The 24,280-nt window shown below is 52.2% G+C and overlaps 1 protein-coding gene across 5 annotated transcripts; it reads left to right on the forward strand.

Moving 5' to 3' along the window:
* Positions 1-332: 332 nt before the first annotated feature.
* Positions 333-18,108, forward strand: tnk2a (tyrosine kinase, non-receptor, 2a). Of its 5 annotated transcripts, none has more exons than XM_086150812.1 (21): positions 333-503; positions 1,115-1,360; positions 5,386-5,548; positions 5,628-5,698; positions 7,107-7,313; positions 7,495-7,644; positions 7,722-7,817; positions 7,951-8,132; positions 8,889-9,015; positions 9,114-9,260; positions 9,572-9,666; positions 10,792-10,986; positions 11,500-11,591; positions 11,689-11,733; positions 11,818-12,053; positions 14,157-14,360; positions 14,452-15,086; positions 15,722-15,857; positions 15,998-16,093; positions 16,717-16,844; positions 17,475-18,108. In XM_086150812.1, exons 3-21 carry the CDS (start codon positions 5,386-5,388, stop codon positions 17,479-17,481), a joined length of 3,012 nt encoding a protein of 1,003 aa, XP_086006938.1. In that variant the 5' UTR covers positions 333-503; positions 1,115-1,360; the 3' UTR covers positions 17,482-18,108. The 5 variants fall into 5 exon arrangements, with proteins under 5 accessions (XP_086006938.1, XP_086006939.1, XP_086006941.1 ...); XM_086150813.1 differs by lacking the exon at positions 333-503 and adding an exon at positions 564-582; XM_086150815.1 differs by lacking the exons at positions 333-503; positions 1,115-1,360 and adding an exon at positions 1,403-3,773.
* Positions 18,109-24,280: the final 6,172 nt, after the last annotated feature.

The raw sequence follows: 24,280 nt of genomic DNA on the forward strand, positions 1-24,280 counted from the left end.
TGCAGGTATGAAAGGATGAGTGTCTCCTCTGGCCTTGGATCAGCTTGGATTGGCAGCAGCGCCCCTGGAAGCTGATGATCAATGTATAAAGCACATATGGCATTTCTTTGAATGATCAATACAAGTAATTATTTATGGGGATTTGATTTTTTTTCAAACATATTGTAATGGCAAAGTACAAATTATATTTTAGGAATATACACTACTTTTAACAGTTGATAGAGCCCCTGGTTCGAGCCTCAGTGCTCCGCTTTTATTTTGAAAACCGGAAGTGGAGTCGCTTTCCGTCTGCGCCAGCTTGACGTGCATCCGACGTCACGTCCACGCTCCGTGACGCCGCGGGTGTCGGGTTTTCCGGCGGTCTGTTCCGAAACTATCGAGGGGCGGAGGGCTGGAAAGCACCGTCCCGCCGAATTCCACCGACCCCCGGCGAAGCCGCCTGCCCTACCCGAAGAGGCGGGATCTTCCGCCGGGACCTAGCGACCGTTAGCCTCCGCCCGCCGGTAGGTGGATTTCATTGGCCGCCAACGGCTTCGCGACCGCCGGGAGAAACACGGTTAATTTACCGTGGAACTCAAGTTGGTAATAATTCACTTTTTGAATTCATCCCCTTTTTTTAAATCGCCAGCCTCGGTTTGGGCTCTTTTACTGTTCACAGCGGAATTGGACTTTAAGGAGGCTAACAGATAATCAGCTTACAGAGCGCAGCGCACCTGGAGCTGCTGCATCCTCCTCCTGCCTTTATCACCTCCTGTGGTTTCAATCCTCACTCTTCTTCTTTGGTCTGTTTCCTTCAGGATCACCTCTCCCTACATCTCACCCAGTCATCTGCTTCCATCTAACCTCCTCTTTGGTCTTCCTCCAGACCCCCCCCTGCCTGGCTGCTCCAACCTCAGCATCCCTCTACCCGAATCTCAAACCCAAATCCCACATACAAACCTCCACGTCTTCATCTTTGCAAGCAGGAAGGCGCTCCGAGCCGATCCCTAATGCACTCTCCAGCTCGCATCTCTTACATGTCCTGCGCCACAATAGTGATCCAAATATTCCCGTGTGTGTTCATCTAGAGTTAAATATGTCACAGAAGTGAGTCCCGACCCTTTCTCCGCTGCAGGGCCTGGCGTCCGTGCAGCCGTGGTGTCCAGGTGACCCGAGCGTCCTCAATGAGCCGTCGTCAGGGTGAGAACGGCCCGACCAACCGTCCCGCGGAGAATCCATGTAGATAGAAGAGAAGGACGCTTGGACCTCCAACTAAAGTCTTCTGCAGCTGGAAAGCAGAGACGTCTCTAACGGTGTGAGGAGATGGATAGTCATGTCAAGCTCCTGAGCAGGAGTAAGAAGTCACGTTAAAGTTGCAAAGGTATTCCTCGAGGGATCGCTCACAAACACCCAACCCTCATTCCTACCGTAGTCGGCACAATCACCGGTGGAATCCACCGGATCGACAAGCTGTCAGTCAATATTGATCGGTCTGCATTGGGAAACTGTTATTTTCCAACGCAGATACCAACACGAAAGCGATAACTGAGTCATTGTTAAACAAAACCTTTTCATTTCTGTCGTTTTGTTCTCCGGGGTCGGATGTGGAGATAATACAATCAGAGTCTGCAAAGAGTTTCAAAACACACAAAAAAGGTTTTTAATGACATTTAATAGAAAGTAAGCCGGAGAATATGCATGTAGATTCACGATTACAGGTGTTACTAAATGAGCTGATGTGGGCTCTGCTTCGACAAAATGGATTCATTCATTTCCTTTCCAAAGAGGCCTCTGGGGGAAGGATCGTATCAGTCGATTGCAAAAGAAGGGATTTCCTGCTGCTGGATCGTCATTCTGATGTTTCTCGTCAGCGTTATTAGTCAGCGCTGCACAAAACAGAGGACTACACATCTTAAAGAGGCCCGTGTAGTTAGTCGGTGGTTCAAGTCTGCGAGTCGTTGGTCTGTAACAACAAGGCTGCTGGCTGTACCAAGCTGGATCTGCTGTGTTCAGAGCAAAGCGAGGCAGCGTGTTTTCAGACCACATCACGGCCAGGCAGCGGACGGAAGCTAAAATTAGCTGTTCTATATGCATCATTCCCAATTCAGAACTTCTACGCAGAGATCAAAAGTTGTCATCCTGCCCTCCGACCAGCCGTTGCTTTTGTTCTGTTTCTTTTCACGCAGTCGTCTTTATCTCCTGGGGAATGTGGTGGTGGTGGTGATAAAGATTTCTCGCCAAGAGCTTCAGCCATTCTTGCGTTTGCTGTTCCACTGTATATGTCCTTGAGTATACCACTTCCTCAAACACGTGTCGGACTTTCAGAGAGCACAGGATTGCAGCGACGAACAAATTGTCCTTTCCGAATGGTGAGCGGATGCAAGGGACGATTAGGAAGTACAGCATTCTGCCTATTCCCGAGTGACTAAAGACGGTGGCGCAAAGGTCACTGGCTACCCTCCTCCAGAGACACTGAAAGAATGAGTGGAGCATTCTCCAGGTCACCATCTAAAGTATACTCTTGGTGACAAGGTCATTTGGTAATGGGTCCACCTAGGACTGAGAGGGAGCAGTCATGTAGAAGCATATGGGAGAAGGAAGCAACCCATAATACCAATGCCCAGTGGCTAATGGATCTAAGAGTGCACCGCAGGAAGCCAGAAATTGATTTAGCAACCATTACAGCTGCCAGACTGTTGCTGGCCTTTGGTCTGCATGGAAGCTCCTGCTGGCAAAGTTGAAAGGAGCAGAGCCCGGTACATAAACAGAGCCCAGAAGGGAGTTGATAGTAATACCTGGGGGATGTCAGCTCCGGCTACTGGTCAATGAAGCATCTCCCTGAGACTGCAAAATGTGCAACTGCTGCACTGCTTGGATTGATTTCAAGGAAATCCACTGTGCAGTGCTTGGAAGTTTACAACATCAACAAGACACTGAGGCCCTTCATGGAGAACTCAAAAGAGGCTATTGAAGAAAAAGTCTGGAGACCAGTTCAAAGAGAAGTGGACAGGCTGCCACCAAGTGTGGCATTCAACAATGTGATGCTGTAACCCTGCTGCTGTTCCCCACAGCTCTGAACCACCCAAGCCAGATCCTCACAAAGATTGACTATACTGCACTGAGTCCAAAGGGAGGTGACCATCAGCCACAGCTTCCAACTGTACACGGATCCCGTCAAGGTGTACGCCGGGTCATGAACGAGACACCGATTCACTGACCTGCATCACCGGGATCAACAACATTGGGATATCATCTGGGCCGGATCAGTGTGGTCAGATGGTCTGGAAGGGTTGGAAGATGATCACTGACGGGTTGAGTTATCCATTCCAGATGTTCAGGGCAGCCACAGTTACCTGTGTATCTGACAGACAAATTAAATCCACAAGAGGAAGGGAAGGAAAGTCCACCACAACCAAGTGCACAGAAGAAGAGAGTCCTAAAAAGCCATTGTGTAGAACGAGCAATCGTTCGCAGGTGTTCTACTGTCAAGCGACCAGAAAAAGCCTGACTGAAAGACTGTACCGAACTGCTGATCCTGGCAGAGGAATTGCAGTAAGGAAACGCATACGTCGAGTGCCATAATGAAGCGACAGCCATAGTGTTCAGGAAGGACAAATGGAAGACGTATCCTAAGGGTGTTAAGGACGACTGAGAAAAGACCTTCCGGGACTTCAATGTCCAGACTGACAAGTCGTCGGCCAACCAACCAGACGTGCCGCTGATGGACACACAATAGAAGGAGGCGGCGTTGATGTTGACCGATACTGCAAATCTGAGCAACGGCAACATCATGGGTGAGAAACGCGAGAACCTTGGAAATATTGGGAGAATACATGTGGGGAGTGAAGACGGCAGTGTCGATAGAGGCACCACGATAAACGTCCCGTTGTTGAGCCTTCATTGCATCCAAGCGGATTCCATGTAGGACGATGTCTCCAAACGAAGGACCGGTACCTCACGCACTGCAACAAGGGAACATTTTTGATAAGAAAGAAATCCAGTCAAAGATAAATATCTGCGTCATCATTCCACTTTGGTATCACTTCATACTAGCTTGCATGCGTGACCTATTATTTTCCCATCTTACTGCGGTTAACGTAGAACATCTCTCAGATAGACCTCTTTTTGGTGGTGTGCTCATCCAGTCGCACGCCGATCCATCCGACATCTATATGTATCCGCATTTTCTCACCACCCTGCCTCCAAAGATCTCCCTCCCTCGCGTCCTCATGATAGAGCTGCTGAATTATTTACCATCAGCCAGTGGGCTCAGCTGCTGTGCCAGAGCGATGGAGGCAGAGTCGTTCTAGCTTGAAAGGGAGGAAAGTATGGGATGGAGAGAGGGAGGGAGGAGGTACCGAGGTGTCAGAATATTAACAGCTCGTGGCTGCAAAGATGCGGAGATGATGCGCTGAGGTGAAGTGCCTGCACGGCGCGAGCTGGGAGAACGGCGTCGAATGGCTCCGGGGCGTATTTGAGAACGCGTCCGTATCGATCCAGCGGAGAAGGTCATGGAGCCGAGAGGAGATTAGCAAAGCGGAGGCGGGAGGGGGGGGGAGCTTGGCGGCGGAGCTAACACCTCCTCAAAATAGCAGCTAGACAGAGAATCCAAAGGCGCGGACAAAAAAAAAGGCAGCGGAGCTATTAGAATATGGGCGAGAGCTACGTGTACCAGCGGCTCCCCTACGCCCGAGGAGAAGGGGACGATGACGACGGAGAGGAGCGAGCCAGGAGGAGGACTCCGGCCGCCGGCGGACAAATGGTAAACGCTGAAGTTGTGAGCGGACGAGCGGAGATCATGCCAGCGGTAGCGTTTGCACGGTGATGCTCGGGGTTGGTCTGAGAACGCCCGTCTATGGCTCTATATTTCTACCAGAGGAAGAAATGATTGTTCTTGTAGTTAAAGGCTGAGACAGGATCCTTGTTACATCTCTGATTCTGCTCTTGAATCACAATCTGACAACCTCTAGGTTAACACGCCTGATTATTAGTTTTTCATTGTTGATTTCAGGTCTCTTTTGCCAGATGCGCCGTCGTGTCTTGCAGATCATCAGTTCTCTTAAATCTTTTGTTTTGTCATTTGCTGATTTGAAGGTACTTATTTACTCGTGTGGAAATCCCGACGGTGCAGTTATTTACCTGCAAGAAAACGTGCAAAATTAGGATATCGCTATATTTTATCACGAACTGACATCCATTGGTAGAAGGGTGGCTCTGGTGCTCAGAGCGGTCGTGAACGTAAAGTAAACGTTTTCGATTCCTGAGCTCCTCCTCGCCTGCCCACGTTCTGTTGAGCAAAACGCTGAACCCCCTAACAGCTCCATGGACGCTGCTCTGTGGTTGCCCGCTACTGAGGGCTCATCCAAAATATAGATGTTTAGATATTATTGGGTCGTGTGCCTGCAGATGCAGAATGAGGACGGGACGGCGTGGTTGCTGGAGCTGCTGACGGACGTCCAGCTGCAGCAGTACTTACTGCGGATCCGCGATGATCTCAACGTCACACGGCTCTCTCACTTCGACTATGTCAAGAATGAAGACCTGGAGAAGATCGGCATGGGCCGCCCGGGTGGGTGCTACGGTTTGATAAAAATGTATATTTGAGTCGGCGGGGGGATGTAAATGTGTTTGTTATGATGTGTTTTCAGGTCAGAGGAGGCTGTGGGAGGCAGTTAAGAGGAGGCGAGCTCTTTATAAACGCAAGTCCTGGATGAGCAAGGTTGAGTATCCCTCCATCAGCAGAGAGATATTCGGCCGAACCACACCTCTATCACATTTAACCTCGTCTTTTGCAAACCGCTCCGCACCATTAATTTCCGGTATAGGCAGTCTCCCCGGCCTTTCTGTGCCGCAGGTGTTATTACTTATCTTGGCGCTACACGCTGTCCAATTCGTACGGCCTGCTCAGGCGAATTTATTTCATATCAGGAGAATATAGCCTATTGACTGATGGGATCATTTTTTTTTCGTCGTTCACGGTACAGATTGTCTTCAATGTCATGTTGGCTGGTGTTAATGTATGCCAGCAGTGCAGCTCTGCTTAAAAGGCTGCAGGGCTTCTGTGAGTCTTAAACCGCCTTAGAATGCAGTGTTTGGGCCTTAAAAAGGTCTTACATTCAGTAAAAAGTTTTGCCAGGTTAGCAATGAATGAAAGTAATCGTCACTGAGTTATACTTTTTTGTTGCTTGTGTTTGTTTTCTTTTCGGGGATGAAATCTATGAATGTCCTGTAATTCTTGTGTTGGTGTCGGAGATTTACAGTCAGTTTTTACAGTTGCTGGAAAAAACACATCGGTCCACGTCGTGCCGTAGCAGGAACACGGAAGCCCTCAGCTCAGCACCCGTCGGCCACTGCTTGGCTCCGCCATCTCTAAACATCAGTCCTTTTCCAGGAACTAAGATGTCTGTGAGCTCCTCATGACCACGCTCCCAGATGGAGAGATGGCTTCGACACAGACGTGGGAACACGACGGCTTAGTGATTCGGATCAGCGGCTCCTTGAGAGGCAGCAGACGGTCCTCTTCTGCAGAGATAGGAGCCTGTTCAGGCTGATAAACCAAAGTGGAGACCGTCAACAAGGAAGGACACTAGTTGCACTCAGGCAGCTGTGCGACTTTGTCTCTGGATCTGACGGGGCTACTGAGGTTCTTCTCGGGAGAGCACTTTTGACACCAGTGGCATCCGGCAGGTCCAGGTACCGTGTGGATCATGATTCTGGATAGAAGGAAGCAGGAGTCTGATACAGAGAGACAGAAAGGACAGGCTGCGGAAAATTTAGGAGAAAGAAGAAGAGTAGAGGCGGGATCTGATGGACCTCTGAAACACCTGCTCTGAGGAGGACCTGCAAGAAGCAGCTGAGCTGAACAACATCCTGGAAAAGAATGGAGTCAAGGGAACTTAAATTAATTAATCCATGTGGTCAAGACCCTTACACACACACATACACACACACAACCAAGGCTAGAGCACATCTTTTTTTCTAAAAAGACTCCAAAAAGCAGCATTGCAGTGAGGTGTTTGAGCTGTGTTGATTTGCAAGTAACTCTTGAGTTTCCTAATATCCTTTGTCCTTTTCCCAGACCAAGAAAAGGTCTGATCTGGAACCCGTGTCCGTCTGCGCTCCCTCAGGTGTTCCCGGTGAAGCGTCCCGATGCCGACCCCCAGCAGCCGACCCCCCGCGCCGCAGCTTCCGGGGCGGCCCCGAGCAGCGGGGAGTCGGGAGCCTCGCTCACCTGCCTGATCCGGGAGTCGGAGCTGCAGCTGTTCGAGCGTCTGGGAGACGGGACGTTCGGGGTGGTCCGGAGAGGAGAATGGACAGCCCCCAACAGCAGAGTGGTGAGGAGCGCGTCAAAATAGCTTAGTCACTCATCCAGTGCGTGCAATGTAAAATATTTTTCTTTCAGGTTGATGTTTTTCTCAAGAATAACCTTTCCAAAGCGTGCCGTACTGATTAAAGTGACCCTGAAAGAGGTACCGGTGTTTCTCTTGCTGTATCTGTTGATGTCGCGTGCTCCAGCTGTCCGTGGCGGTGAAGTGTCTGAAGGCTGACGTGTTGGACTCCGACGGCCTGGACGATTTCATCAGGGAGGTCAACGCCATGCACTCGCTCAGCCACCAGAACCTGATCAGGCTGTACGGTGTGGTTCTCACGCAGCCCATGAAGATGGTGACCGCCTCGCCTTTTGACACATGCAGCCACATGCTAATGCTAATGCTAAGGCAGGTGGTTTTCCATGTGTCCAGGTGACGGAGCTGGCTCCGCTGGGCTCTCTTCTGGACCGGCTCAGAAAGCGCCAGGGTCACATCCTGATCTCCTCGCTGTGCAACTACGCCGTGCAGGTCGGTCGTCACCGTAAACAGACGCGCCCATTCCCTTTTTAAATCCTTTTTTTTGTACATTTATATCATGGGTTGCGCCTGTTCGCACGGGTGAACCATCTCGGCTGACATTTTTGCGCGTCCGAACGTGAAGGTGGCGTGCGGCATGGCCTACCTGGAGCAGCGGCGTTTCCTGCACAGGGACCTGGCGGCCCGCAACGTTCTGCTGTCCACCAGTGACACGGTGAAGATCGGGGACTTTGGCCTGATGAGGGCGCTGCCGACGCACACCGACCAATACGTCATGGAGGAAGGCCACAAAGTTCCCTTCCCATGGTGAGAAGAGGTCTTCTCCCACACGGGGAAATCCCTCACATATCAGCGCATCTTCTCAGACGTCATCCTGAGTCATCTTAGTCTCCGCCGACGCACGCTTTGACAGATGCGCCACGGAGACTGTTCGTGTTGATTTGTAATTTAGTCGATAAATCACTGAAGCGTCTAAATAGTGCTGATCTTTTAAAGGAAGCAATGTCCTCAATCTGGAACCTTCTTGATGATTAAATCTTGGAGCCGTAGTATGAACAGCTGTGGTGACGCCCTGCAGGTTGAAGCTTTGGTCTCACTCATAAAACTGATGAAGCCCGTGCAGTAAAAACCATCAGTAGAAAAGTAGGACATTGAATGGCTTTAATTTAAAACACACTTTGGGGTTTTTAAGACGTGCTGTGTTTCACCCACTGACCCCGAGGAGCCTCGTGGGATCTTTCTGCCCTGCTATTGGCAGACGTGGAGGTTCTGCGAGGAGAAAGCTGGCCTGTTGGGGCCATGAGAGGCCACGGGAGGCCAGGAAGCCTGGGTGGCTTTTGCAGAAGTAATGGCGGCCGACAGGGTTAGGTGGTGTTGGTATTGGAGCGTCATGCTTCCACTGCTCACAGTTTATAGAGTCGTAAATACACATCCAGAAATGTCCTGCAGATAACGCTCAGCTTGGGATCACACCGGGGCTGGAGGAGTTGCAGCTCCGCTACCTGAGCAAGCCCATCAGAAATGGTATCTCCTATCTCGTGGGTTGTCCCTGCTTGTCCCCAGGTGCGCCCCAGAGTCCTTGAAGACCCGTACCTTCTCTCACGCGTCTGACACCTGGATGTTTGGGGTGACTCTGTGGGAGATGTTTACCCACGGACAAGAGCCATGGCTGGGCCTCACCGGGAGCCAGGTGCTCGCACCACTCCACCTTTACCGGCTCCTTCACAGTAGTTGTCCTTTAAATATCCAAAAGGCTCAGTAATGAGTCTCCTTTGCGTGTATGTGTAGATCCTCCACAAACTGGAGGTGGAAGCAGAGAGGCTGTGCAAGCCGGACGACTGTCCCCAGGACATCTACAACGTCATGCTGCAGTGCTGGAGCCCCAAAGCCGAAGACAGGCCCACCTTCATCGCCCTCAGAGACTTCCTGCTGGAGGTACCGCTCCGTGTAGTCCGAAGGAGATCGACAGGGAGAATCATAACATAGTTTTTTGTTTTGTTTGACTGCGATGATACCAGGCCTGATTTCGTGCATCGCTACTTCAGTCTCTTCATTCATTCATTCATTCTGCAGGTTCTGAATGCCAGGGTGAATTGTGGGATGTCTGTGTGACGTGGGAATGACAGGGCGAATGGTTGGATGTCTTTGAGTCCCTGTGATTGACCCCCTCTGACCCTGTAAGATGTCTCCCAGATGAAGGGGTGAATGAGTGAATGCTCCCGGTTCCTCTGCTCTGTGCTTTACAGACCATGCCTACAGACATGAGGGCTCTGCAGGATTTTGAAGAGGACAACAAACTTCAGATTCAAATGAACGACGTGATCACCATCGTGGAGGGGAGGTCAGTACACTGGCTGTCCGCTCAGATGTGCGCGGGACCTTCCCTCGTGCGATCCGCCTCTCAGCTCTGCAGCATTGCCATGTGCGCGCGCGTTCATCGCACAATAGGACGAACGCACCTCCTGTTAAAAGTGGATTTCTTACAGTCGGCGTGTATTTCTGGTCACGTAATCGTCCACATCTTCACAGCAAGGTGCTTCGTGCCAAACGTCAAGGATACACGGCGGTGACTCAGGTGATTCTCATGGAATGAGTAGGGTCTGTTAAATAAAGCGAGTTAAAGATAAGCCTCATACAATCTTCCGAAACGTGATGATGCCTGCAGACGAGGGGTTAGTGTCTGCAGGGGACACAGCTTTCCCAGCAGCTATTCATGCATAGAGAATCTTATCCAGAGAGGGGAGGATGGATAAGCTGCTTCTGGGATATTCTCAGGACTAAGGTGACAGAGGCTGTCAGATGTGAAGCCTATAGGAACGCCTGAGCTCTTTTAAACGGTAGTCACAGGAGAGAAGCTTGACAGCTGAAGGTCCTCCACACAGCTGTTGTATCTCCATCACCATGAGTCTAAGCCCAGCAAGGGCCTCTCATCCGTTCTCTTCGGCCAAACAGATGCAGCCACTTCGTGTTTATGGTCTCCTGGAGAATGGAGAGGTTTTGGAGACCCGCTGAATTCCAGAAAATGAACTGAAACAGGATACCAAACAGCCTGATCGCTGAAAAATACCGAAGAAACCTCTGTCACGCTGCTGATAGTTTTTGCTAAATGTACTTACTTCCAAATCAAGTGGAGTCAAATTGTACTGTGGCACCAAGACCCTTTGGTCATCGGGCATACTCTTTAGGATGAGCTTCAGGAGCTCGAGGTTCCCCAGGAGCAAGCAGTCAGACAGTGGCGAGGAAACTCTGTCTTTTACTGGGTAGAAACCTCTGAGTGATCCCAGCTCAGTGCCGGGGACCTTCTGCCTCGACCGGACCGGGTAGGAAAAGAGAGAGCGAGAGGGAGAATAGTTGCAAAGTCCCACCCAAACTGGTGCAATGCGAGAGTGTGTGTGTGCTGTTGTGTTGTTACAAAGCCGTACAGCGAAACAAACACGGTTGTGTCCGTCCCGATCCGCTCACCCAGGGCGGAGCACTACTGGTGGCGAGGCCAGAACAGGAGGACGCTGCGCTTCGGACAGTTCCCGAGGCACGTGGTGACTTCAGTGGCCGGTCTGTCCGCGCACGATATCAGCCAGCCACTCAAACACTCCTTCATCCACACGGGACACGGAGACACCGACCCCCACCGCAGCTGGGGGTACGCGGACCGCATAGACAGGTTCGTACAACACCTTCGCCCACCTCTAGCGGCGCTGAGAAGATGCTCAGGGAGGAGACCGACAGTCTGAACTTCAGTTTCAATTGTAGTACTAACACATGAAGTAACTCAGCGGTGGTTATCACTGCTGCCTCACTGCAAGAAGGTCCAAGCCTCCGTTCCGACTCAAGCGTCTGTTGAGGCTCCATAGTTGTATGTCCACATGACGTGTTGTCGGGAATGATTGCGTGTCTGTATGTTTGGCTCTGTGATCCACCAGCAGAATTTTAGGACACGTGTCGCAAACGGTATCTGAAATTGTAAATATTTTGCAGCACCATCATAACGGATTACATTTTAGGTTTCGCAAAAAAATATAAGCGTTTTGTTAAAATCCCAAACCGGAGTGGGCCAACATGTCCCCTGTGGCTCTGCTGTAGCAGCCTCTGTCCACCAGGGGGCAGCACGGTACCGTATCTGGCCGGGCCAAATGTCGAGCGGCGCTCTAACTGACCCCCCCCTTGTTTGCTTCAGCCTGTACCTGGGGAACCCCATGGACCCTCCAGATGTCCTCGGAGTGGACGCTTCCATCGCGAGGCCCACCAAACTTCCCAACCGCGCCAAGAGTACGTCCCTCCGGAATCCTCAGAAGACCTGAGCTTGCTGATCAGTGCTGAGTGTGAAAATGTAACCTGTGCTTGAATTAACAACTTTCCCCGCCAGAGCAACCCCCGCCCCGGCCCCCCCAGCCCGCTGTCCTCCTGAAGAGTGAGTCCCCCCCTCCCGTTTGTATGTCTGGCCCAAAGCGCAGTAGACGTGCTCCTCCCTGACCGCCGCTTGACCCGCATCCAGAGCCCTTCTACGACTCGGTGATGGACGACTACGAGGACGAGGACGACGCGGGCGCTTCGTCCGCTCGGAGGAGGCTGGGCGTGTCTCTGGGCCTGAAGCTGCGGCCTTGGGAGGGCTGCGGCGTGCCGGCCGCCAGGAGCGAGGTGTCTCTCATCGACTTCACCGACGACAGCTTCAGCTCCACCACGCCCTCCCCGCTGTCAGAGACGCAGCAGCCGGACGAGGACACGCTGAAGGTAGAGTCAAACACAAACCGCAGCTCCAACAAGTCAACATTCATTAATTCAGTCCTTCTTTAATGTCACATTCAGTTCTTTATTTAAAAGGTGACATCAGGAACTATTGATTATTGAATACATTGTTTCTTTTTTTTTTGGACAAACAGCGTTTCCTGGTAATCCTGATGCGTCTTTGCGAAAGTATGTCAGATTTTCATAATTCAATATTAGTTATTAAAGGTGGCTTGTGGAACTCTTGGCCGGATACATCCTCCATCCTTAACCCTCCTCACAGCAGGAGGACCCTGGTTGGATTCCCACAGGGGGCCTTTCTGTCTGGCATCTCCGCGTTCTCCCCGTGTCTGCATGGGGTTCCTCAGGGTTCCCCGGGTTCCTCCCACAGTCCCCAACACCTGCAGGAGGTTCACTGGAGACCCCACATTGTCCAGATGTGTGAATGAGTGAAAGGGTGACCGGTTGGATGGCCCTATATGTGGTCCTGACATTGGTCCAGGGTGAACCCCACCTCGTGCCCAATCATAGCCCAGATTTAGTCCAACCCCCCCCACCCTGCTAACCTGTTAGCATGATAAGCGGTGTCGCTGTGAATGAACAGGATGTCCATCACCAACCAACACACTGAAGATGTCTATCGGGCGAGACCGTTCTCTGCTGATAAGATCGGTAAAGGGAAGGCTCCTCTCAAACCCCTTTCTGCCTGGATGACCATCAGACCGGACTTATCGAAGAAGCCCGGCAAACACTGAGCGTAACCATAGCGACCAGGTACTGCCCTAATCCAACACCCAGCCAGGCTGACGCCACCTGGAGCTCACAGCTACAGATAAAGTCCCGCCTGAAAAGAGATGTAAGGTCATGTCTCAGGATGCTCTGCCGGCACTACAGCATGAAGGGGGAGTAAAAACAAAGTAAAAACACAAATTGACAAAACAACAGGAGGTCCAGGAGAAGGTATGGATCCTTCCACTTGGTCAGTAAATGTTCATCTCTTATAATCTACTTGGGCTTTGCTCCTGAAACTGGAATGACCCGCTTTCTCCTCAGGGTGGGAACCAAAGGCCCAAACCTGGTGGTTCCACACCACCAGATGCATTGACTCAACCTTGGAGTCGTAACCCTGACAGGCATCAGGAGGTCGGAGGGACGTCTGGTTCCTCTCCGCGGCCAAACGTGCCGGTGCACAGTCAACGCCGGTCCCGTCACATGCTCTGCGCTGGGAGATGTTCGCGGGGTTCTGCAGGCTAGCCTTTAGCCTCGCCGCGCTGTGAACCGCCTCTTCTCCCGGGCTGCTGGGCGTGGAGGGGTGAGGTCCACTGATGGAGCGCCAGCTCCTTCACGCTCCGAAGCTTTGCTTTGGACTTCAGCTGTAATTGAGCCCACCCTTGATCTCCTGCGGTGCGGTGCTCTCTGTGAAGGTGTGCAACGAATGCCCGCTGCCGCCTGGAAGCACGTTTGATGCTGTGTTTTCTGACACTTTTCTAATTAATCTTGCTGTTATTAATTTTTGCACCTTCAGATTTCATTAAAGGGCTGCCGGTGATGGTGATTAATAATTCTTGCCCTCCATCATTCCATTCCGCATCTTTATCCCGTATCAAACCTACTTTCATTGAGGAAGTGAGGTTGTTTGTTCACAGAAATGTGTGTTTTTTGTTTTTAGTGGATGAATTGGTTTACGCCGAGGGGCTTCTTTGGCATTTTCACCGGAGGACAACCATTTTGTCTGGTTTGGAGACACCGAACGGTAGAGGGATGCGGAGGGTGGAGGACGTCTAGAGGAAGACCAGACAGGAGGTGTGAGAGGAGAGGGTTGGTTAGCTTGTGATTGGCTGAGTGTTAGTTGGAGGTGGATGAGACCTGGTCGTGGAGACGTCTGAAGGCAGTCTATCCAAAGGACAGAGTGAGCAGTCAGAATCAGCACCTTGTTAGAATTTGATTTTAGTTTTCATTTTGCATTAAATATTCATGAAATTTAATGTTCATGTTTAGTCCTTTAAGGTGAAGCAGTGTCTTAGAAAAAAGGTAACATGAAACACTGAAAGACCGCAGGTGGTTTTTCAGTAAATTGCCATGATAATTTTCCCTCCTCCTCCTCCCTAGGACACGCCCTCCATCCTGGACTGGCCTCTTCCACAGCCCTCTTACGACCAGGTCACCTCCGAGCTGGACGAGCAGTCTGAGGACCAGGAGGTGCGACGCATCAACAGGGGATTAGTCGAGGAGGCGCCGACCCCCTCCGTGATCTCCAAGGCCGGCCGGAGCGAGTCTCAGTCGGCGGATCTCTTCCAGGAGCTGCAGAGAGAGGTGGAGCTCGCCGCCGCTGTGCACCTTCACCCTCCAGATGTCGCTCCGCGCGTGCATCACCCGTTACCTTCTTCTGTCTGCGTTGATGTAGGTGATGGTGAAGCTGCAGGTTCCCATGGTGACGGGCCGCTCCCTCCCCTCCTCCCCCCTCCCCATGGCGCTGGCCCCATTAGCGCCCCACAGGCAGATCTGCCTCCCTCCCCCCTCTCCGTCCACGTCTCCTCCGTCCTCGGCCTCCTGCCGCGAGGAGCGCCCCGTGCTGCCTCCTCGGAGCCCCGTCCCCCCGCTGCGTCCGTCCAAACACGCCTCCCACCCCCAGGCGCGCTCCAGCTCCATCTCCCTGGAGCTGGAGGACACGCCCCCCCAGATCCCCCCCAGGGACCACGCCTTCTCCCAGCCGGGTTCCCGCTCCTCCTCGCCGCTCCCCCTGGTCCCGCCTCTGTCGGTCACCCCCATGGCGCTGCCCCCGCCGCCCCTCTCCGTGTCCCCCCGCCGGGCGGCCGGCCTGCTGGGCCCCCTCCTGCCCTCCTCCGCCTCCTCCCCTCCCAAAGGACCTTCCCAGTTCTCCCAGCTAAGCGTGCCGAGCTCGTCGTTCTCCTCCGGCTCGTTGCTGGACCCGCTGAGCTTCCACCAGGGGTTGTCAGCGCTGTTTGATGCCCCCCCGGGTCCCTCGGGCCCCTCGGGCCCCCCGGCCCCGCTGCAGGAGCGGCCCGCCTTCAGGGAGAGGTGAGCTGCAAACACCGTCACACCCCTAAAATGCCGAGTACTAAAAATACAAAGTATTTTTTTCGGAGCAGGAAATGAGTCACGCAGCTCTCCGACTGCCCTAAAGTGGATTCATTAGATTTCGGACCGCAACGGCGAGCGTTGACTGCTGATGGGGGAAACAATCATTGACAGCGGACGCGATGTCCGACCGATGCAGAATTCATGTATCCGTTAGTATTCTTATAACTAAAATACAAAACAAGACTTTGATGCAAAGATGTCACACACATTTACAATCCCACGGTATCAGTGCTCACGAGCCGCAGTGTGAGCGTCACCCGCTGTGGATAATCTTAGTGTGTGGAGGCACGGGGATATCTGTCTGTCCACAGAAACACTGAACATGTCTTTAAACGGGACGTGGCGACTGAATGCAGTGTTGTCAGACTGACGCCCGCCGCTGTCACTCACAGTGAAAACTATGGGATGTGTCTGGGCCAGTCCTTCATCGTTGGTCATCCGAACATCAATTCCATCATACATCGGATTTCAGCTTCCCTCTGAGAATTAATAGAAGTCAGAAAACACCCAAATACCGGCACGGATGACTTGAGAGCGTTTGCAAATATTGCCGGTTCTGTCTTTCCGGTCAGATACGGAGGCGCCAACATGGCGGCGGTCAAGCCCATCATCCAGCAGCCGGGCGGAGCCAAGCCCAACTCCTCCTTCAACAACAACAACGTTCGGAAAGCCCCTCCGAGCAGTCAGCAGGAGCAGATCATCTCACAGGTACGCCGGAGCAGCCGCACACCCGCGGAGCAGGTACCACGCTGCGTTCAAGGGAAGTGTGTGTGTGTGTGAGAACAGGGGTAAGAACTCAGGTCTTACCCCGCAGGTGGACCTCACATTTCCCTAACCTGGTTCAACAGGTCCAAGGAGCCGTGCACGGCGTCACGCTGGAGGAATGCCGTGCCGCCCTGCAGAAGCACTGCTGGAGCGTCCCTCAGGCTGTGAGCCATCTGAAGGTACTCTTTGCACGGCCGTCGGAGTTTGGAGCACCTCCTCGGCGCTCTCACGCTGTGCCGCCTTCCACGGATGTCAAGCGGAGCGGGTTATAAGGGTCGATCCAACGGGGGCACCAGCTGCACGGAGGCCAACTAACCCGCCCGACCTCCCTCTCTCTATGATTTCATTCATATTTCATCCACACATCTTCCAGGACACCTCACTTATTATCCTTTCATTTTTCCAACCTGAGTCTCCTGCCGTTCACCTCTATTTTCTAACACCATTCCCCGCATGAGGCTTTCCCTCGTTTCTTTTGTTTTCTGTCGTGTATATATTGTACATAGTCTTTGCTTATCTGTATCTATAACCCTTACTTGCATTTTCTGTCTGTTATTATTGTTTGCTCTCTTTCCTCCCCTGTGAAGCCGCTGTGACAAATGGATTCTTATCTTAACCCGTTGCCCTCTGATGTTCAGCTCAGCTCCTGCATCCTTTACGAGAAGACAAGACTCATCGGGCGCGTGAAAAAAAACGGAAATGATTATTTGCATCGAGACCGGTCGCTTTGTTTGTACGACCGAAAGGCAGTTTGACGGAGTTTGTAGTGATAAGAAATAACCGGTCCTCCCGTCTGGTGCAGGTGGAGCAGCTGTTCTGTCTGGGCCTGAAGTCCAGGTTGGAGTGTGAGGAGCTGCTGCAGCGCTGCCAGTGGAACCTGGAGCAGGCCAGCTCCACCGTGCTCCACACCCACGGACCCCAAAAGAATCCGTAAATAAAACACCTTTGCAAACTTCTTCCAGTAGATACCAAAATGAGGTCAAACATCCGCCCTCAGCTGCACCCTGTGACCTCACCGTCAGCCACTGTCCGATCTCATTGGCTCCTCAGCTTGAATATGTTCCTCCTCTCAGCCCCGGCGTGGGTCGCTGACCTCAGTACAGACTGAAAGACGCAGTTTGTCGGAACAGAAGAACCTCCGGAGTGAGAGGAGGAACGTCTTCAAGGAGACGAGACAAGTCGGCCCGCCGCCATGTGACCGCCGAGCAGGACCCGGAGGACCTTCAGTAGCAGGTCATCGCCAGACGGGATGAGTCTTTCTTTGGATGAGAACCATCATCAGACGGCGTGGGTTGCAAAGCCCTCACGGGTTTCTCTGGTGGCCTCTGGTCCCGTCTGGTGATCACCTGCCGCTGATTGTCTCCCTGTATTCTAATCTAACTGTTGAAGGTGAGATGTTTTACACGCGGAATTGAAAACCGCTCCACGGATTTTCTCTCTGAGCGTCTTGGCGTCACAGATCCGTCGCCGTATCTGAGGCGTTTGAACGGGATCTGAGGATCCAGGCCAACGTCCCTGCTTGGCGTAACCTCTGCGCCTCCTCCTCTTCATGTCTCTCAGGCAGTGATGGCGTCCAGCGTCACGCCGTCGTCCCCGACGTCTCGACCGACGCTACGCTCGTCTCCACGGCGATGCCCTGACGCTTTTCCGCCGTGAACCACCTCATCGCCGGAGAGGCCGGTGGCTCGTCATCGCACAATCTTACTTGAAGAGGACGCTCCCGCTTTCTCGTGTATTTATTTTTCAAGTGACAATGACCTTTTCCGTGGCAAAGCAAACACCTGCGAAGATGCCAAAGCAGAAGCCTGACCACGATCTCCTGGTGAACACAGGGTATTACGCACGCCATGCCGCGCATATTTCCTTCTGTTACTGCTGTATGATAATCAGAGCTATATAATACAATAGTATGTATGTGTGCATATATGTGTGTGTGTGTGTGTGCATGCATGCTTAACGCTGCAGGCCGTCCAGCATTGTGCGCAACAGCTCGTCCCTCCGAGTGCGTCCATGTGGGCTCATTCGTCCCTGCTTCGACTTTAACAAGCTCTCAATAGCAAAGGTGTGTGTGTGTGTGTGCGCGAACGTCCCAGATGTTTATGTTGCTCACTGACTCGCTGCTGCATCAAATGAGCAGCCTCCACCTGCAGGACGCTTCTCTGACCTGTTTCTAATAAAAGCCATCCATCCTGACTGACTGTTCTGTTTGAGCAGCTCCTTCGGGCTCCTCGTAAACGCTTTCGGTTTCATTTTTCTGCCCCCTCTGCTGTGAACCAGCCCAGGCTATTGTGAAGGCAGGACGAGCCTTTGTGTAAAATACGGTGACATTTCTAATCATTAGCTTTGGCGAGTCCCCGGCAAATGTCAGCTCAGAAGCTAATTTTTGGATTGAATCAGTCATTAGAGGTAGATTGCGTAACAGGCGGGAATTATTCATTCCATCCCACGGGACAAATCAGTCCTTCCATTAACTTTGAACAGTAAAAAATAAGATGTGTTGTGTGTGTGTGTGTGTGTGTGTATTTGGACGGGTGCTCGTAGAAACGTTTGACCCAAGTGTGTTCTTTGTTCCTGAATGTCCTGCGGCGGCGTGAAGGCAGACAGCAGCCCCGTCTCTAATGGAAGTCTTGTCTGTGCCTCTTGTGGGATCAAACCTGTGACCTTTCCATTATGGCCCCCCCCCCCCCCCCCCCCCCTCGGACGGAGCGGCGAGGTTCACCCCGACACCCCGGTCGCACCTCTCTGCGACAGCAGTAAGCACTCCGACACATCCGCCTCGCTGCACACACACACCTGCCCAGACTCACACTGGAAACACACACACGCAAACAACAATAAGAGGCTCGGTTCGTGTCATCCCTGCATGTTCACCACACTGCACCACACTCAGGAAATGACACGCAGTAAAGTTCCCGGTCCTTAGTCGGGATTTGTTTCTTGGCTCCTAACGCTGTTTGGGGTTTTGCTACCAGCGTGCGTGTGTGTGTGTGTGTGTGTGTTTGTGTTTGCGCTACACTGTCCCAGAGTACTGCTTGGGGAATCCACCGGCTGCAGCGCACACACCTCGCCTTGTGTTGTGATATTACACACACATACAGGGTCCGCCAAGGCTTCCCAGATGTGAAGAATTTAATGAAAATCATTGATCTGATCCAAAATGGCTGCCAGAGGAGGTCAACCATGTGTTTCTTAACACCTATGGAATTTAACATTGGCTGAGCTCTTGCTCAAAACAAGCAGCACAGCGGTGCAGAGGTTAGCTCCGCCCCCTCGCCGCCAGAAGGGCCCTCGTTGGATTCCCACCGGGGGAATACAGGTGTGGAATCTCCATGTTCTCCACATATCTGCCTCCACAGTCCAAACATGTGCAGGAGGTTCACCGGAGACCCTGCGTTGTCCAGATGTGTGGATGAGAGGGTGAATGCTTGGACGTCTGTATGTGACCCCGTGATGCTCTGATGCCGAGGAAGATACTGGTTTCCCCCGAGCCGAGCACCGGGTCATCTTCAATCATCTTCTTTCCCATGCGGTTCCTACAGGACGTGTCAAACCCACCTCGGGGCAGAAGGGATGGCCAGGACTCCCTTGAAAAAGAGGTTTTTAATCTCAATTGGACTTTCCTGGATAATAAGGGAGAAATAAATAAAAGGTATCTCCTGCCGTCCATCTAAAGGTCAACATCGCCCTCGGAAGGAAAGGAACCAGACTATCGACGTCCACCTAGATGCTGCAAACGAGAAGATAAATTGACAAAAGTCCATCTGGCTTGCGATAGATAGATAGATAGATAGATAGATAGATAGATAGATAGATAGATAGATAGATAGATAGATAGATAGATAGAAACTACTCCCGGACCGATCGGCGGTTCTCAGACGCCTCTCCTCGGACCAATCGTCTGGTCCGAGCTCCCGCAGGAGGCATCTTCATGCCATTAATGCGTTTCGCTGGATTCTGCCGCTCGCTGGACCACAGGTGGGTAAACACAGAGGAGCTAACAGGATTAAGGCTCCAGTGTGTGTTTACCTTCTGATGTGACAAAGCTTCTGCACCACCTGCTCGGTTAATCTGGTTGCGGCACGACGTCCAAGGCTGCAGACGCCCATTCTTTTCCTTCTCTGAGGAGCGTCCAGATCGATCTGATTACTCGGATTTAACTTTAATAGTTAATTGGATAATGGGGATGTTTGAAGGAGAAGGAGAGCAAGCAGAAGGGGAAGGAGGGAGAGGGGGAGGAGGAGAAGAAGAAGAGGTAGAGGAGAGGGTGACGAAAAGAGGAGGAGAAGAACAGGAGGAGGAGGAGGAGAGGAGGACGGTCCGGAGCCGGAGTGACTCATCTTTGAACTCGGGCCGAATCGATGGCGGCAAACCAAGTGGAAAAGACTCTCCATCCCCGGGGAGGAAAGGGAAGAGGAGGAGGAGAAAGAGGAGGAGGAGGTGTGAGGAAGAAGAGGAGGAGGAGGTGTGAGGTGAGGAAGGAGAAGGACTGACAGCTCCCAGCCTCCCTGAAGAACACGGGACTAGAAGGCCACTGGCTGACCTCCATGAAGGCCGGGAGCCTGGAATAAACTTTCCCAGGGCTCCGAACGGTCCGATCAGGGCGGCTGATGACTCGTCCTGCACGGCTTGTTCATCTCTCACCTCTGAAAGATCTTTTCCCTCCCAGCCTGCAGCTCCTCACCTCTCCTGGAGCCTCTGCGCGTCTGCGTGGGGTTCCTCCAGCTTCCTTCCACAGTCCAAACACATGCAGGTTCACTTGAGACCCCGGATGAGAGGATGAACGGTTGGATGTGACCCTGTGATTGACAGGTCCGGGGTGAACCCCGCCTCCAGCTGGATAGGCTCCGCCCCCCCCCGAAAAAACCCTGAGGGAGGACACGTGTCACAGAGAATGACAGACCCGGATCGGGAGATTCACAGAGGCAGAAGATGTCCTGATGTCCAGAAGATGGCAGGTGACGAGTGGAGGTGCATCTCCAGGCTCCTGCGCTGTCGGCGGCTGCTCACAGGAGATCCTCCTTAACGGGACATCAGAGTTCAAAGGTCAGCGGTTGATCACCTTCAGAAACACAGAGGTGCAGTCATTGAAGGTCGTGGAATATTGAAGGCTCTTCATATTTACTGGTTTCAGAAGGTCCCTCCTCTTTGAGCGAGTGTCGTCTCCCGGGACGAGAGCAGGGTTAACTCCAGGTGGAGACCAAGACCCGCGACCTCTGACCCCGGCCCCGCAGCCGGAAGACAAACATCTCCGGAGCGTTATCGATCCGTGGGGGGAGCGTGACGCCTGAAGGTGCTCTTCTTCTCCAGAGTCCCGGGCGGAGAGCAACGTCCTCTTTGTCCTTCCAGAGCTCCTGGGCTTCCTGTTTTCCTTCCAAGGACCTTTAAGGATGGCTGATGTTCCCCGGAATAATATAATGGATGGATGGAGGAGGTGCAGGATGGAGGTCTGGCCAGGTGGGTCCTCATCAGTACCAATCTTGACATGTAGATAAAGAGCGAAGATGTTTATTTGGTCGATAGCCCACGATGGAGGAGAAATCATGTTCCTCCATCAAGATGTAACATCTGCATAATAACATTGCAAATAATGCGGAAGGATGAAGAACTCGTGCCTCCGGGCCCTCTGACCCGTGCATGATGGATTTCGGGGCCTGAGGCGCTCATTAACATCTCGCACAGGTTCTGACCTCCTGCTCAGCTCTAATTGGCTGAGAGAAAAGGAGCTGCTGGGAAAGCTGGAGATGTTTTGCAGCCAGCGCACCTTCACCTTGAAACGTCCACCAAGGGAAGAACGCAAGGAGACACGAGTACCTTTGTCAAGTCCGTCAAGATAGCCAAACCTGGAGAACTCCTGATGTCCCAGACGGGAAACACGGGGTCTCCGGAGGACGTGCTGCAGGTGCAGATGTTTGCATGGATCTCCAGGAGGAGATGCTTTCTAACACTCCTTTGTCTGACCAACATTCACAAGTCAGTTGGTGTTTCTGCTGCAGTGATTCAGACAAGGATGGACCTCCGCCTCCACCGCCACCTCTTATGTTGAGCAGACAAGGTGTCCATAACCCGTTTCTCGGCATCTCACATGCCGAGGTGCTTCTACAAGCCAAACCGTTGACAAAGGCAGGGAAGGCTGTTTCCATGGCGACACTTGATGTCAATCACGCAGCTCACGCGAGGGACTGTGCTGATGGGGGGAGAGGGTTATCTGCTCTGGATCCCCGCAGCCATGGCTCCACCTGATAGAGGACGCCACAAAGAAGCCAAAACGCAGCTCCGGCTCCGTCCGGAAGGTTCTGCGGAGGTTCTCGTTCCTCCAGGTCATGGATCACTGGGGGAACTTCTTGTTTTCTTTTCCCTTGGAGATGATTCACCGCTCGTCCCAAAGTCTTCTGCAGTCCTGCTCCAAGAAAGCTGCTCCTGATCTGACCCAGTGGAGAGGAGATTCAGCTTTTTACTACTTATCTCTATATATATTTATACACACACACACACACACACACACACACACACTCATATGAATATAATGTTTTTCATGGACAGGACATACCTTTATTCAAGGCCTCGTGTCCTTGTGATTGACAGGTCCAGGGTTAAGCCCCGCCTCTCCCGCATCGGAGCTGGGATAGGCTCCGCCCCCTGCAACCCTAAGTGGGGGATAAGTGGTGTGGATAATGAAGGAATAAATGAACGGACAGATAATTCAAGATCTTAACTCCCGGGCGTTGAAATAATCAGACCGGTTGGTACAAGAAGCTCATCGTCTCAAAGGATGAAAACAATTACACTTTTGAAAATGACCCCCGTTGGAGAGAATTACCTTGAGCTGGAAGTCCTGGAGGCGGTCCTGGAGGAAGGACCAGCAGAGTCCTGGAGGCACAGAAAACCTCACAGACTCTGATTTGTGAGAACTTCGGGTTCCACGGAACAGGAAGCATCACTGGGATCCTACTCGTTACAGCTTCTCACCACCTCCACGCCGGAAGCGGCTCTTCTCCCTGAGAATCTGTGGACCACCGAGGCTGACGCTGACCTCCATCACGGAGGGCGGCGTCCAGACCTCCGTCTCCAGGACGTTCTTGGAATGATATTCATGCGGTAACAGGAGATGATGGTGACCATGATGTCTATCAAGCAGAGGTTGTCTACGTGGGATGGAGGGAGAAGATGGAGGGAGAAGAAAGGCTGAGCGTTTATGGTGTCTTTGCCTTCCTCCGTCCTCTCGGGTAGAAGAAATACCACTATCCTGCTGGAGGAGGTTCTCTGAAGGAGATGGTGGTCCAGGACCTCCTATACACACAGTTCATCCTCTCCTGCAACTGTTCACCCTCTTATCCAAAGATAGACAGATACGGAGTTAAATGGCAACTCTGTTGCCATCAGTGTGTGAACAGGTGAATGAATGAATGAGTGTATGGATGAATGAGTGAATGGGTGACTGGGTGAACATGTGACTGTGTGAATGAGTGTGTGGGTGACCGGTAAATATGTGACTGTGTGAATGAGTGTATGGGTAACTGGGTGAATGAGTGAATGTGTGAATGTGTGAATGGGTGAATGTGTGAATTTCTGAATGAGTGAATGAGTGTATGGGTGACATGGTGAATGTATGAATGAGTGTATGAGTGACCGGGTGAAGGTGTGACTGTGTGAATGAGTGTATGGGTGACTGGGTGAATGAGTGAATGTGTGAATGTGTGAATGGGTGAATGTGTGAATTTCTGAATGAGTGAATGAGTGTATGGGTGACATGGTGAATGTATGAATGAGTGTATGAGTGACCGGGTGAAGGTGTGACTGTGAATGGTTGACTGGGAGAATGGGTGAAAATTTGAATGGGTGACTGGGTGAATGGATGGATGTGTGAGCAGGTGAATGTGTGGGTGAATGAATGGTTCACTGTGTGAATGGGTAAATGAGTGAATGGTTAACTGTGTGAATGCATGAACAGGTGATAAGCAAAGCTCCGTAAGCTGTGGCATCTTCCATCCATCAGATGTTTTGACACACAGGCCGAAGAAGATACGAGAAGATCCTTTCCTTCTTGAGCGGAGGAGGTCTCCTGGAGCCGAGGCTGAAGGTGAACCTCCACGCCGGCAGATGCATCTTTGCTCCGCGTGTGAAAACGAGTTTTGCACGTGGCGAAAAGATAATTCCCGCTCCTCAGAAACCAAGGGACGGGAGACATTTCCATTTTTTTACCCTCGTACCTGAGCTGACCCGAGCGAGGTTCTGGCCCGGAGGCGGGAGCCGCTAATCCTTTTCTCCACGCCGCCAACACCTGTCACTCAACTCGGCGCGCTAAACATAAATTCCTGCTCCGGGCTGAGGGCATCTCCGTGAGCGTCTGCGAAGACGTGACGGCAGCT

The sequence above is a fragment of the Fistularia commersonii genome, chromosome 8 (genome assembly GCF_037954325.1).
Source record: "Fistularia commersonii isolate RoL2024-O1a breed Wild chromosome 8, RoL_Fcom_v1.0, whole genome shotgun sequence".
NCBI classification, from domain to species: Eukaryota; Metazoa; Chordata; class Actinopteri; order Syngnathiformes; family Fistulariidae; genus Fistularia; species Fistularia commersonii.